This window comes from Schistocerca cancellata, chromosome 8 (genome assembly GCF_023864275.1).
Source record: "Schistocerca cancellata isolate TAMUIC-IGC-003103 chromosome 8, iqSchCanc2.1, whole genome shotgun sequence".
In the NCBI taxonomy this organism is placed as follows: Eukaryota; Metazoa; Arthropoda; class Insecta; order Orthoptera; family Acrididae; genus Schistocerca; species Schistocerca cancellata.
This window is the reverse complement of record NC_064633.1, coordinates 200,496,379-200,512,635: the sequence shown is the minus strand read 5'-3', so window position 1 is coordinate 200,512,635 and position 16,257 is coordinate 200,496,379. Positions and strand designations below refer to the sequence as shown.

General features: G+C 42.0%; 1 protein-coding gene across 2 annotated transcripts in view; it reads left to right on the top strand.

The window, feature by feature from the left end:
• LOC126095034 (dual oxidase-like) overlaps positions 1-16,257 on the top strand; it is a 261,993-nt gene that overhangs the window by 21,332 nt on the left and 224,404 nt on the right. For both annotated transcript variants that reach the window (XM_049909698.1, XM_049909697.1), the window contains exons 3-4: positions 2,042-2,245; positions 11,854-12,015. In XM_049909698.1, the coding sequence (XP_049765655.1) occupies positions 2,042-2,245; positions 11,854-12,015 (366 nt within the window). The remainder of the gene's footprint in view (positions 1-2,041; positions 2,246-11,853; positions 12,016-16,257) is intronic.

The window sequence follows — 16,257 nt, the reverse complement described above, 5'->3', positions numbered from 1 at the left end:
TACAACCTCTGGTTTAGTCAGTTTATCCAGGTCCCATCTCCTCAATTTCCCACCTTTTTGCAGTTTCTTCAGTTTTAATCTACAGTTCATAACCAATAGATTGTGGTCAGAGTCCACATCTGCCCCTGGAAATGTCTTACAATTTAAAACCTGGTTCCTAAATCTCTGTCTTACCATTATATAATCTATCTGATACCTTTCAGTATCTCCGGGATTCTTCCACGTATACAACCTTGTGCAAAATTCTAACAGACGGCTTCCTCTTTCATTTCTTACCCCCAAACCATATTCAGCTACTATGTTTCCTTCTCTCCCTTTTCCTACTCTCAAATTCCAGTCACCCATGACTATTAAATTTTCGTCTCCCTTCACTATCTGAATAATTTCTTTTCTCTCATCATACATTTCATCAATTTCTTCGTCATCTGCAGAGCTAGTTGGCATATAAACTTGTACTACTGTGGTAGGTGTGGGCTTCGTGTCTATCTTGGCCACAATAATGCGTTCCCTACGCTGTTTGTAGTAGCTTACCCGCACTCCTATTTTTTTTATTCATTATTAATCCTACTCCTGCATTAGCCCTATTTGATTTTGTATTTATAACCCTGTATTCAGCTGACCAAACGTCTTGCTCCTGCTGCCACTGAACTTTTCACTAATTCCCAGTATATCTAACTTTAACCTATCCATTTCCCTTTTTAAATTTTCTAACCTACCTGCTTGATTAAGGGATCTGACATTCCACACTCCGATTCATAGAAGGCCAGTTTTCTTTCTCCTGATAACAACATTCTCTTGAGTAGTCCCCGCCCGGAGATCCGAATGGGGGACTATTTTACTTCCGGAATATTTTACCCAAGAGGACGCCATCATCATTTAACCATACAGTAAAGCTGCATGCCCTCGGGAAAAATTACGGCTGTAGTTTCCCCTTGCTTTCAGCTCTTCGCAGTACCAGCACAGCAAGGCCGTTTTGGTTATTGTTACAAGGCCAGATCAGTCAATCATCCAGACTGATGCCCCTGCAACTACTGAAAAGGCTGTTGCCCCTCTTCAGGAACCACACATTTGTCTGGCCTCTCAACAGATACCCCTCCATTGTGGTTGCACCTACGGTATGGCCATCTGTATCGCTGAGGCACGCAAGCCTCCCCACCAGTGACAAGGTCCATGATTCACGGGGGGGAAATAGATGATATACAGATGAATACATGGTTCAGCAAGAGCGTTCTTCAAAGTCAACTGCAATTGTAAAATTATATGTGGTATCAGCCAACTATGATAGGTCTTAATTTCCAAACAGACAAATGGTAAACCACTGTTGTGGTTAAGTTGTGCTGCAGGAGAAGGGACCATCCTTGAAGTTGGGTACCAAAGTGAGGCATTTATCCTGTAACTGCGTTGGGAACAGACACTGAAATCAGTGTGCTGGAATGGTCCCTTTCTGCAACTCCATGATGATTCTATGAGGATGTGCCTGTCATTAGGTTGGTGAAACTATATTGGCAATGTTCCGCAAATATTCACATCCATACTGACTGCAGCACAGCACTGAAACCACCACCGTGTCAAATGAAAGGTATAATTTCCCTTGGACACCTAACAACCAAATAAACCCAAATTTAACAGTGATCGCTAAAAAAACACTATTTTCCATTGTACTCAGGAATGCTATATATATGATCTAGTAAAATCACAATTATATTTCACGAAGTGCACCCTCTTGACCCCTCACCAGTACCCTCTTTTGCAGATCCCTATGCTCTGAACAATCATTTTTCTACTTTCTGTTTTCCCACTGTTGTTACTTCATGTACATTTGAGAGCTAGAACTCATTTGATGTTAAATTTATGGATCTGTTACTCCTCCTTTTATTTTTTTAGGAACTCTGGAAAATGCTCCTCTTTTGTCATAAATATTGTTAAACTTTATTTATTAACTGAGGTATCTCACTGAATTACTTTAACTTGCTGAAATGAATGTTGCCACATTCATGTTAAAATATACTTTATATGAACTTAACAATCTTTCAATTTCCAGACAGAAGATTAAAACCACCAGGAGAGGTTTTGGCTAATCGAAGTGATCATAATGCAAGAGGATACCTTGCACAGTGGCTTGTTAGTGGATGTTGGGGTGAAGACTGCCATGAAGGAGGAAAGCCTAAATCAAAGAATGAGACTGAATATGAAGGTTATGATGGATTTTACAACAACTTGGCTAAACCTGACCTTGGAGCCATAGGTAAAAAACAAAATATAATGATAAACTGAGTTATTCACATAATACTTTTGCACTATGGCAGTTTAAGATGAGAAAATTGGTTAAGAATAAAAAGTCATAGTCATACTCCAAATATTGAACAATTTTTCATAAAACTGAAAGAAGCTGCCACAAAAAAAACATAAACTATTTCGCTGGTTAAAGAGAAACATTGCAGATATCAATGAATTTAATTAAGCTAATGCAGTGTACATTTATGTGATTACAGCTACAGTTTTAAGAAGTTTTGAATGATTACAATTGTAGCACATGACATATATCATAGTAAAATGACAGTTTGAGCTACACTTGTGTTATCTATGAACATTATAACACACATTGTAACACTATCTTGCATGGAATACTGTTTTCCATTAATTCCTAAGTGAGTATTTACATGATTAGTGCAATATTTCCACCTTTTTCTGATTGTAGACCAGTTTTTCTACAGTTCCAGATTTTTGTGTTTCTTTTTTAGATTGCAACATAAACACAAATTGTATAAAGTTGAAGAAATTCATGTTATTGCAATGAGCTGCTTTCGATGAATGCTTTATTGGAGACTAGTGTCAATAAGGAGTACCGATTTGCAGTCGACCAACATAATAGAGAAAAATCACAAGAAAATATGTAAATGTACAATTATTTTTATACAAATCATAAATGTGTTGTGCAGAAAGCTATTTGTAGCTAACAACACACACAAAAAAACACTTCCCCCCCCCCTACTCAACTCCCTGTAGATGAGACTATTAAAATTCTAGTGATCAACTGCTGGAGTATTTGCACCAAAGTCTCAGAGTTTGTAGCACACAAAAAGCAATAGTGCTCATAGAGGGTCCATCAGAATGAATAGGAGGATATGAAGAGGATATATATAAACAAAGATGATGTGACTTACCAAACGAAAGCGCTGGCAGGTTGATAGACACACAAACAAACACAAACATACACACAAAATTCAATCTTTCGCAACCAACGGTTGCTTCATCAGGAAAGAGGGAAGGAGAGGGAAAGACGAAAGGATGTGGATTTTAAGGGAGAGGGTAAGGAGTCATTCCAATCCCGGGAGCGGAAAGACTTACCTTAGGGGGAAAAAAGGACAGGTATACACTCGCGCACACACACCCATATCCATCCGCACATACACAGACACAAGCAGACATTTGTAAAGGCAAAGAGTTTGGGCAGAGATGTCAGTCGAGGCGGAAGTACAGAGGCAAAGATGTTGTTGAAAGACAGGTGAGGTTTGAGCGGCGGCAACTTGAAATTAGCAGAGGTTGAGGCCTGGCAGATAACAAGAAGACAGGATATACTGAAGGGCAAGTTACCATCTCCAGAGTTCTGACAGGTTGGTGTTAGTGGGAAGTATCCAGATAACCCGGGCGGTGTAACACTGTGCCAAGATGTGCTGGCCGTGCACCGAGGCATGTTTAGCCACAGGGTGGTCCTCATTACCAGCAAACACTGTCTGCCTGTGTCCATTCATGCGAATGGACAGTTTGTTGCTGGTCATTCCCACATAGAAAGCTTCACAGTGTAGGCAGGTCAGTTGGTAAATCACGTGGGTGCTTTCACACGTGGCTCTGTCTTTGATCGTGTACACCTTCCGGGTTACAGGACTGGAGTAGGTGGTGATGGGAGGGTGCATGGGACAGGTTTTATACCGGGGGTGGTTACAAGGGTAGGAGCCAGAGGGTAGGGAAGGTGGTTTGGGGATTTCATAGGGATGAACTAAGAGGTTACAAAGGTTAGGTGGACGGCGGATAGACACTCTTGGTGGAGTGGGGAGGATTTCATGAAGGATGGATCTCATTTCAGGGCAGGATTTGTGGAAGTCGTATCCCTGCTGGAGAGCCACATTCAGAGTCTGATCCCCTCCCGGAAAGTATCCTGTCACAAGTGGGGCACTTTTGTGCTTCTTCTGTGGGAGGTTCTGGGTTTGAGGGGATGAGGAAGTGGCTCTGGTTATTTGCTTCTGTACCAGGTCGGGAGGATAGTTGCGGAAGCGGAAGTTGTTTTCAGGTTGTTGGTGTAATGGTTCAAGGATTCTGGACTGGAGCAGATTCGTTTGCCACGAAGACCTAGGCTGTAGGGAAGGGACCGTTTGATGTGGAATGGGTGGCAGCTGTCACAATGGAGGTACCGTTGCTTGTTGGTGGGTTTGATGTGGACGGACGTGTGAAGCTGGCCATTGGACAGATGGAGGTCAACGTCAAGGGAAGTGGCATGGGATTTGGAGTAGGACCAGGTGAATCTGATGGAACCAAAGGAGTTGAGGTTGGAGAGGAAATTCTGGAGTTCTTCTTCACTGTGAGTCGAGATCATGAAGATGTCATCAATAAATCTGTACCAAACTTTCGGTTGGCAGGCCTGGGTAACCAAGAAGGCTTCCTCTATGCGACCCATGAATAGGTTGGCGTACGAGGGGGCCATCCTGGTACCCATGGCTGCTCCCTTTAATTGTTGGTATGTCTGGCCTTCAAAAGTGAAGAAGTTGTGGGTCAGGATGAAGCTGGCTAAGGTAATGAGGAAAGAGGTTTTAGGTAGGGTGGCAGGTGATTGGCGTGAAAGGAAGTGCTCCATTGCAGTGAGGCCCTGGACGTGCGGAATATTTGTGGATAAGGAAGTGGCATCAATGGTTACAAGGATGGTTTCCGGAGGTAACAGATTGGGTAAGGATTCCAGGCGTTTGTTGCGGAAGCTTGAATTTTGTGTGTGTGTTTGTGTGTCTATCGACCTGCCAGCACTTTCGTTTGGTAAGTCACATCATCTTTGTTTATATATATATATATATATATATGCCCATATCATATACATTCTATACTTATCACACAAAAAGCCACCACCATGTTTGATGCATTTCTACAAACAGAAAACAAAAGCTTCCATCACCTAATTCAGCATGGTCAATGTGATCTCCGGAGTTGCACACATTCGTTCCTTGCATTCAGCCATGATATGAGAATGTGTAGCGAACACTTGACTCTTCAAGTATCACCACAAAAAGAAGTAAGGGGTACTCCAATCAGGTGACTGTGCTGGCTAATGAATGTGTGTAAATCTGAAAACCAACTGACCAGGAAAATGACATCATAAGACAAATCAGGGATTGGGGGGGGGGGGGGGGGCATATGGGCTGTTGCGCGGTCTTGTTGGAACTATGAGTCGCTGGAACGAGGAAATAAGTTAAACTGTAGATGCAGTGATCACTAGTAACTGTTACTGCATGGGCAAGGAAGATCATGAAAAAAATATGGACTAATGATGTTGAACAGAGGCACAATGCACCACACAGTCCCATTTCATTCAGTTTAAATGGAGCACCTTGGTTATGTGGCACCCAGTGCCTGCAACTCTGCTTATTTACACAACCATGTATATGTCTCACTGAGATCAGTATGCTGTACTGCATCTGCAGTAAGCTGCTAAAAGTTCCACAAAGCGAAAGGTGGAGGTTCATCAATCTCATTCAGTTAATTTCTGTACAGCCTGAAATTTTTATGGGTGGAAGCACAGATTATCAATGATGATCGCCACAGGGAATGATCTTGAGGGAACGAGTTACAATTTTGTAAATGATAAGGGGGCAAGACATCCTGCAAAACAATACCAAATTTCTTCTCTGAAAAACTACTCTGATCAAAGGAAGAGTCAATCAAAAAATGAATAAATATGAGGCAGAATTTTTTGCCAGTACTTACATTCAGGAGGCAAAATATTTACTACTACTGATAGTCATATATTATAAAAGTGGGGTCTGAGGGCTCTTCCCTTCCTTTTTAACCTTCCGCAAGTTATACCACTTTCCTCCCCAACGAAGCAACTAATAGCTCTGAAAGTTAGGATAATGTCACCACTTTCACTATTGTATGCATCTGTTGGTAGTCATAAACATTTTTGTCTCCTGAAGATATTCCTACAATCTTCCTCTGCATTGAAACTTATATCTGGGTTTTAATTCTATGTGAATGTCATCTATTCACTGCACATATGATAAGTGCACTACATCCTATCTGATGTAATTTAGCTCCTGTATCAACTCCATAAACTTATCTTTCGATCCTAAAATTCTAACAATGGAAAGTCTAGGATGGAATAACAACAACATAAAAAAAAGATCATACTGCTACACACTATGTAGACGAGACACTGAGTCACATACAGGCACAATGAAGAGACCACTATAGATTTAAGCTTTCAGGCAAAAGGCATTCTTCAAAGGTAGAAGAGACACATATCCACCTAACAAACACTCACACGACTACTGTCTCCAGCCACTGTGGCTGGACAGTGGACTGCAACTGGGCCTGACAGAAGGGGCAATCTAGTGCGATTGGTGGGGTGTAATTAGAAGGCATGAGGCAGCGAAGGGATAGTGGAGTAGGTGTGGAGGAAGAGGTGGAGACAGGGTAGTGCCGCAAAGTGTAGTTGGGACGTATGGAGGGGGAAAGGATGGGTGGGGGAGGGGAGTGGAAAAGGAGAGAAGTAGAGAAAGGGAAAAAGACTGGTGGCTCTGTTGGTTGAATAGAAGGTTGTGTAGTGTTGGAAAGGGAGCAGGGAAAGGGATAGGTTGCTGGAGGGCAGGAACTAGTGGAGGTTGAGGCAAGGGAGGTTACAGAAACATAGGATATATTGCAAGGAGAGTTCGCATCTGCACAGTTCAGAAAAGATGGTTTTCATAAGAAGGATCCAAACAGCGCAGGCTGTGAAGCAGTCACTGAAGTGCACGACATCGTGTTTAGCTCTGTCCTTTCGGTGTGCCTGCATGCAACCCAACATCTCCTCTATATGATCCTAAAGTTCTGGAATTTATTGTTGCTAAATAAAAATTGGAGCAGTTAGGGTTATAGGGTCTATGTTATTTTTTGTGTAGCCAAACTTTATGTATAGAGGTGAAGATGAACAGTGATTGAGAAATTTTCCATGGGCTGAAACCACTGCCCAAGTTCCTTCAAACCAGTACTCCATATATTCTTTTACCTAGGCTGGTATACCAATTTCCCAGGAATGCATACATGAGAGTAGGGGCTGCAACAGCCCTACCAGAAGTATACTAGTGATGTAACCTGAACTTATTGGTGGGCATACACACAATAAGAGATGATTCTCAGGTAGTGTATAAGTAATACTTTATTAGCATGACACATAAAGATCAAGGTTCAAAATAATGTCATCAGCGACATATACAGTAGATTCAAATAGGCGTAACTGAAGGGTCCTCCGGATCCGATAGAAATTTGAAAAAGTCAAAGTCTGCTGTGCTGTAGCTTTTGATGGTAACTACTAGGCATAGGTTCACAGTCCAAGCTCCGCAGAAAAATACCACTCCTAGGACAGTTATAGCAGAGAAGGCCACTGTTAGAGGAGACTCCAAGGGTGATGGCTGGCATCTTGGTGTGGCTGCTGATGAGCATCTTCCATGGGCAGCCGAGCAGTGCCGTGTTGCACTCTAGATCCAAGGGCTGGACTCGGGAGGACAGAGCCTGTGAGCTCTAAGAGACAGAGCCACTGGGCATGGCTGGCTGCTAGTGGTCGGACAATGTCTTAAATATACTGTTGCTGGAAGGATACCTGTTTTGGTGTTCAGTGAGCATGTGAATCACGGATGCACCATACTGTCCACAACTGTGATGCCAATGTTGCCGATGTGCGCCCAGCTAGTGGTGAGGCTGTCACCTCTGGTGGTGCCTGATAGAGGTTAGCTTGTCAACAGGTGTGTTTATGTTGTTGGCTGTAATGTTGCTGTATAGATGGTGTGCACACGGCTAATGTTTGGATTGCCGATACATGTACTGTATCCAACACAAGATGCTTGCTCTACTGGAGAGTGCAGCCACATACAAGTTGTAGGCACTATGCTGGTAGCTGTAGAGCATCAGGCACATGACTGGGATATGTCATCCCTTTCCCCTTAACAAAAAGATGGAAGAGCCATCTTGACACTGGTCAAAAGATGCAGCATCCTCTCCCCTGAGGGGGAGATGTTTTTGTCAATTTGACAATGAGATTGTAGTGCCAAATAGTGCTCTCCCAAATGAATTTGTCTCGGAGCGCACGGATACCGAGTCTAGTTGCGTGGAACAGTTCAAGAGGGAACAACCACAGAGCCAGGGAAGAACAGCTGGGGACCCATGGAGGCTGTCAATGTTACCAGGTGGAGCCGACTGGTTGGAGTGGGAGATGCCTCTCGGGTGAAATAGGCACCACCCAACAGAAGAAGCATGGTGCAAAGACTAGCCTGGAGCATTGCTGGGTGCGGACCACAGAGTGATGAGGTGCATCAAGTGGAGCCTCCTGTCTGAAAATGGGTATGTCACAGGAGAAGTGAACTTTGCACTGCTGAGAGAGACTGCATCTGCTGGAAAAGGCAAATGTCCTGGAGGAATCTGTTTCAGCTCAAAAACACTGTTCGGTCCACTTCCCGAAGTGTGGAGACCCCTCAGGTGACAGAAAACTTGGCTGGTGAGAGGATGTACCCATAGAGGTGCAGCTGGGGAATGGCTGAAAATTCAATGGTACCTGCCATTCGTCATACGGCAGGCTGCCAGAGGTGTCAACAAAAAGTGGGGTAATGTGACCAAGCAAGGAATGGAAAAAATATGGTGTATACAGGTGTAGAAGCCTCTAAAAGGAAATGAGTGGTGAACCGAGAAAGTAAGGGGACATGCACAGAAAGCGAATAGGGATGACCAGTAGAAAGTCCCGGAAGGATGTGAAAATGTCTTGGAAGGACGGCATGCATAGGATCGTGAGAACAGCATAGGGAGGTGAATCATAAGTGGTATGTATTAGAGATACCAGAATTGACAATGTGGAAGAGGAATAAAAGCCTGTAAGAGGCTGAAGCACTGGAGGAAACATGGAAAACCACAACATAAGCACAAGTCACTCAGGACAGAGAAGGCATGAAGTGATGTGCTGCCCTCATGAGCAACACCAGCCGCGGTTGCAATGTCTTGGTAAAAGTGGGAAGCAGTAAAGGCAGCATTGTGCTATGCCAGAGGAGGGGAGAGGCTGGGGGGACCATGATGGTAGGGGAAAAAACACCTAGGAGAAGTCGAGCACCACAGGAAGTGATGAAGCCAGCACAGTGTTGCACGCTACCCAGATGTGAGAACAGCATGAAGTGCTGTGCCATCCATGGCTGCATCTTCTTGGCAAAGGCGCGAAGCAGCAGAGGCAGCATTGCGCTTAGCTGGCGCAGACAGCATCTGGGTGGGACGTGGTGGCAGCCAGGTCTAGTTTCGGCAATGCTTGATGACTACACTGGAACAGCTGACCCCACCCTCATCACCCACTGATGTGTTTTGTCCTGAATGGTAGGTGCATGCACACAATAGATGGTGCTTCCTAGTTAGTGTGTAAGCAATATTTTATTAGCACAACATATAAGGAGCAAGGTTCAAAATAATGTCCTTAGTGATGTATGTGGCAGATTCAGATAGATACAACTAAAGGATCCTCCTGACCTGATGAGAATATGATAAAGTCCATTGCAATGGTAATTATTACGCAGATTCAGGATCCTCCTGACCTGATAGGAACATGACAAAGTCCATTGCGATGGTAATTAATAGGCAGATTCACAGTCTAAGTTCCACGGACACCCCACAGGAGAATACTCATCCTGGCCCAGTGATTATGGGAAAGCCCAGCATCGGAGGAGGCAAAGGCAACAATGGTGATGGCTGGTGGCTCAGCGTGCCTGCTGTCAAGTATCTACCATCGCCGGCTGGATTGTCATTGCAGTGCAGTGTAGATTCAATGACTGGGCTTGGCTGGATGGAGCTCACGAGTCTAGAGATACCTACTCAGTGCTCAGTGAGCACACGACTTGCAGTTGAATGTAGTGAAGGCAACTGCAGTGTTGCTATTGTTGTTGTGTGTATGTCAGGTCATAAGGATGTCGCCTCTTGTGATGCACGCTAGAGCTTAGTCTGTCAACAGGTGTGCTTGTCAACTGTAATGTTGCCACATATACAATGTGCACGCAGCCAGTGTTTGGACTGCTAGTGAACATTCCATCTCCAGCAGAAGATGCTTGTGGTACTGCAGTGCTGTTACCAGCAGGTCACTGTAGCTATAGTGGCACGCGAATGGCTGGGATAATGCAAGTTGTCTACTGCAACCTGTGGTGTTTACCAAAACAAGAACATTGATCACAATAGTCTCAGCACTGACCTGAGTGATCCTAAACATCAGGGCCATAGATCAATAGCTTATCATTTGCCAGCAAGAATCTATGACAATACTGTCATTTAAGAGTGAGTCAATCTTAATTTGATTTGTAACACATTTAGTGTAGATGGTAACAGACTGTGACTTACCTGACTGTCTACAGGGCAGGTTGGTGAGCTGCCAGCTATACTTTCTTGGTGCTTTCTGTTTTATGGGCATTAGGCTACAGTCTAAGGCATGTTTCTGTGCCTAATATTTTGCCTCCTAATGCTGGAGATATCCTCAGAGTCTAAAAATATGCAGTTAGTTAATTTTCAAAATTAAGCAAGGCCAGCTAGCTGAAATGTTTACATGTAACTGTACAACAGTTGTGTCATTTGACTGCCCCCAAAGATAAGTGAGTCATGTTGAAATGTGTTATGGAGTTTGTATTCCACATTTCTACCATTTTCTTTACTTAGCACCAAGATCCACAACTTGTCGTTTTTGTGATTTTGAGTTTCTACGGCCCCTCTGTACTCCCTTGTATAAAAATGATTTGACCTTGATAAAACTACAGAATAGAATTTGGTGATATACTGGTCCCAACAAATGGTCTCCTACTGGCTATTCAACCGTGTTTCCCAGATGGTTATTGGTCTTGCGTTCTTTCCGACATGTGTTCATGCTACTGTCAGTAGTTTCCATATAAACTTGAACTTAGTGCTAAATAAAGCAAATATCACTAACATTTATATAGTACAAGCTCTATAACAAATGTTGGTGCAAGTCTGTGAGCTTCAGTAGTGGTTGGATAAAATCACAACCCAACTGTTGTGTGGTTACATATAAATAGTTTGGCTTCCGCATCTTTTTTTAAGTTTGCAGATCAACCAGGCACAGCTTTGTAGCCTCTGAGGATGCATCCAGCATTAGGGGATGAAACATTAGGCAGTGAAACATACTTTAGACCACATCTTAATGTCTAATAAACAGAAACCACTACGGATGTAAATACCAGTAGTCAAAGCGTGCATAACATTACCATCAACATTTGTTCCCCACAAAACAATTCACGAATATTGTTATGTTAAGGACACCTATGTCTGCCCAGTGTGAATCTCTCCATCTGACATTGGGAGTTACCCAGGGTGGTTACCTCTATCCTCACTAAGATGTAATTCAGGGCTTCCTCCCAGCTCTTAACAGAATCACTTTTGCAACCAGATTTTGAGATTATGTTTAATAAATAACAAGCTTCATGGTGTGCTTGTGGATGTAAAGCTGAGCTGTTGTTTTGACTTAAGCATAAAGTGGAAACAGCAACTAGGCTGTATACACAGAAGCACACCATCAAACAGTCACACAAAGAAAATCAGAAAGGTCCCAAAAAACAAGCTACTAACATCGACTGTTTTGTTCTTTACCAGATACACCACTCTTACGAAGGGTTCCAGCAGCGTATGCAGATGGTGTTTACCAGCCAGCAACAAAGAACAGGCCCAATCCTCTGGTTCTCAGCGAACAGCTCATGAGTGGAAACATTGGAAACAGATCGAATACTGGAAAATCAGCTTTGCTTGTATACTTTGGTAAAGATGATATCTTTATTGGCTCTTTACTGAGTCTTCATTAATGATAAGAGTATGGATATCCTTGTGTTGTTGTAAAAAAGTTTTTTTTCAGTCCCAAAGGCATTTCACAATAAGAGCTACACTTTGTGTGGATGTAGGAAGATACCATCTTATTACGTGCAACAGAATGCAGTCAGTATTCTTTAGGAGTTGAATATGGAACTTTCCTGTGCTATGCTTTTTAGTTTCTTGTGATTATGGAGTCTTAAGAAATATATCACTTGAAATATCCCCATGTAAGTGAATTACAGCATTATGAATGGATAAATAAATAGGTAGAGAAGGAGAGAAGGGGGTGTGGGAGGAGGGGGGAGAGAGGGGAGAGAGAGAGAGAGAGAGAGAGAGAGAGAGAGAGAGAGAGAGAGAGAGCTGCTGCACTGCTACACAGTCCCGTTACTGGCCCAACACATTGCTGCACTCTGTGGTGTTGCCATCACAGCTCCATGACATTGTTGTGTAATCAAACACAGAAGCTAGCATGGTGTGGAACACTGGACATACAGATATTTCTGTAAATGGTTCTTCAGGTCTTATTGTCATCACCTGGAAATATCCTTGGACTGTATAATTCAACAGAACAATTAGAGGTTGGTCTACTGATTAATGTCATACTAAATTACGATTTTCATAGCATTAGTTTTTAACAAGAACTGATGTAAAGTTTTCCGCTGACAAGAAACCAAACTGAAAATATTTTTAAAAACACAGAAATTGTGTGTTACTTGTAGATGATATCAGCAATATTCTTTAATATTAGTGTTGGGAATCGAATAATACAAGAAATAAATCCTTGTGAAACATCAGTTGCCTCTTAACAGTTAATAAGTGTACTCTCAAACAATGAAAACATTCCTCTCTCTTTCACAACACATTTCTATTGTAAGTGGTATAGTATGCCACTGCAATAATGGCACGATTAATTGAATTAGAAAGTGGCACTTGACATTGCGAATTTTGTTTTCTGCTCCAATGTCGAGCCTCGACACAATTTTTTGTAGCTCTCACATGCTCCATTCTCAAATCTGACTTTACAAAGTATCAATGCTGCATAGTACAGCCATCTCAGGAAGCCTATGTTAACTCAATGTCAAACTGGAGCAGTTGTGTTGAGAGAAAGTTGTAATTATTATGTTCAAGTTAGTAGGTGCATAATGGCCAGTTCTTTATGCACTGACTGTAGAGCTTTTAGAGGAACTTCTACGAAAAAACAAGAGTAACAATGAATTTGATGATAAGAGTGATTCACCTGTCAACAAACTGAGTGAAATGACAATGGAAACAGTCCACTCTAAAGAGTTTCAAAAATATCATGCAGTGAAAAGTTTTGTAATGTAATGCTTATGTAAATATATTTGAACAAAATAACACTTTTTGTTTTAATGTATACTATGACTGTTTGTCAGTGGCCTGACTGTTTCCACAGAGACACTGTATAATTCTTTGTAGTGCACTTACTACCCAAGTGGTAGTGATAAATAAGAGCACACAGAGGTGCCCTGTGTCTGCATTATGGTGTGAAAAGGGTTAAGGGTTAATATTTCACTAACAACAGGGTCATTACAGTCTGAACATATGCATCAATATGATGTATGGAGGTCATCTTCAGAGGAGCCATTTCAGCATTTGCCTTAATATGTTTAACCAAACCACAGAAACCCATATCTGAATGTCCTTTATCTATGGAATGTATGACATTAGATTGCTGAGATAGACAAGCTCTCATGAAATGTATATTAATGACTTTCAGCAGAAGTGCAATAGAGCCAGATTTACTGTTAACATATAGTTGGCAGTCTGTGCACATGATACCCGTATGCTGTTTTACTTTGCAAATTTTCATTTCTGATATCAAATGAGTTAATTATTTAGGGTCTGTAAAATTTTAAAAAAAGTTGTGATCCAAAAGAAAGAATTTTTAATTAACAAATTAATCCACATACTGTGTTCCATAAAGTTCATCAGGAGAGTCTTAAGGGATATGAATGAGTGAAGTTATACATCAACAGGCAAACAAAGCCACTATTAGCTATTTCTGTAAAGTATACTAACAATGTATTATGATTAATGCTAATCTTAACAGAATCTTCCGTCGGTTCTCGGTAGAACAACATTATAATAATAAATGAAAAGCACCAGTTTGCTTTTGTTCTACAATATTACTTTTATTGCTAACCGGTTTTCGGCTTACAAGGCCATCTTCAGACATTTACTGAGTACTCAGTAAGCCGAAAACCGGTTAGCAATAAACTGGTGCTTTTCATTTATTATTAATGCCAATCTAATCACTCTATTAATTGTGGGAATTACTTCTAGAGTATCTTATATCTGACTGTGTTCAGTACTGGACGATGATGAATGATGATGATGATGATGATGATGATGATGATTATGATGTTTGGTTTGTGGGGTACTCAACTGCACAGTTATCAGTGCTCATAAAAATTCCCAACCTTTGCTCAGTCCAATCTGCCACTTTCATGAATGATGATGAAATGATGAGGACAACACAAACACCCAGTCATCTCGAGGCAGGTGAAAATCACTGACCTGCTGGGAATCGAACCTGGGACCCTGTGCTCGGGAAGCTAGAACGCGACCGCGAGACCACGAGCTGCAAACGTCAGTACTGGAGAAGGTAATAGTGGGAGGGCGTAAGGGACAGGTCTCGCAACTGCATCTGCAGCAGGGATACGAGCCGTGAGACAAATGGGTTTGGAGCAGGGGTGGGGTAGTGATTGAAAAGGATATTCCAGAGGAATACCATTGCGGGTGTGGTGGGAAGGATAGTGGGGAGGACATTTTCAATTTCAGGACAGGATAAGAAACAGTCAAAATCTTGGCACAGAATGTGATTCAGTTGCTCCATCCAGGGTGGTACTGTCACATGATGAATGCTCCTTTTTGACTGGACTCTGGTTATATGTGAAAAGGAGGAAGGGGGGGGGGGGGACTGGTGGCACAAGGCACAGAAGATCTGTTTCTGGACAAGATTTGAAGGTAATTTCGGTGTGTGAATGGCTGAGTGAGACTCTTGGTACTTTTGGAGAGGAACTGCTCATCACAAAAGATGTGATTACTTTGGGCATTGAATGGACTTCTGGGTGGGGAATGGATCACAGCTGTCAAAGTGGAGGTATTGTTGGTGGTTGGTAGGTTCCGTGTGGACAGAGGTACTGATGCAGCCATCACTGATGAGGAATTGATGTCATGGAAGTTGGCTCGTTGCCCTGAGGAGGACCAAGTAAAGCGAATGGGGTGAACGTATTGAGCTTCTGTAGGAATTTGGATTAGGTATATTCATTCTCAGTCTGTATCATGAAAATGTCACCACAGGTGGCATATTTGAGCCCTACACTTGGCTTAGTTACCAGGAATTCACCACCTAGGGAGTTCTGTAGTAGTTCAGACATTCCTTTCCCTACACTGCTTCCTATCAGGACCTTTTGGTCTTTTTAAACCTTTTACTAATACCAATCTTATCTTGAATTTTTTTCCTTGTCTTGTCAGTGTTTCTTAACTCCTGCAGACTTTTCTCCACAGTCTTCAGTGCAGTGAAGCTGTTGGAAACATCTACACTAAAGATAGCAGACTGAATGCATCTGTTGGACCTCTTGCCTGATCAGACAGACCACAGTTCCATTCCTAAATTTAATGCTGACAACTGCAGCTCTCAATTGTACTAATTGTTCTTGTACCACTGCCATTATCAGCTTTTGATGTTCACAACTACTACAGTGCACAACAGTCTAACAGCATCTCTACTCAAGTCGGCTGCTTCATAGTGCCCAATATGAAAAAAATTGTAGTCACTCTTGATGCTGTAAACTATTTATCATGACTCTGTGGCAGTTTCACACGTCTATTTTCGTGATATATATTTTAGTCTTGACACATTATTTAGCAATAGCTGTTCAACAAATAAATGTGTTGGCTCAACTTTTGTGGTTTTATTTAATTAGAAACGATTACTTATAACATTGGTATGTGAACTATGGAGAAGACTTATATGTGATGCATTAATATTACTGAATTGGATAAATGTTATGTTACTAAATATTTTTCATTGAAACATCATGATTTCTATATGTGATTGAACTACTATTACAGTAAAAATGAAAATCAGGTTAAGTTCCATTCACTGCATAAGTATAAAGTGAGCAAACTTTTTTGTAAGTTACAGTCTCACATTTTTTTATCATC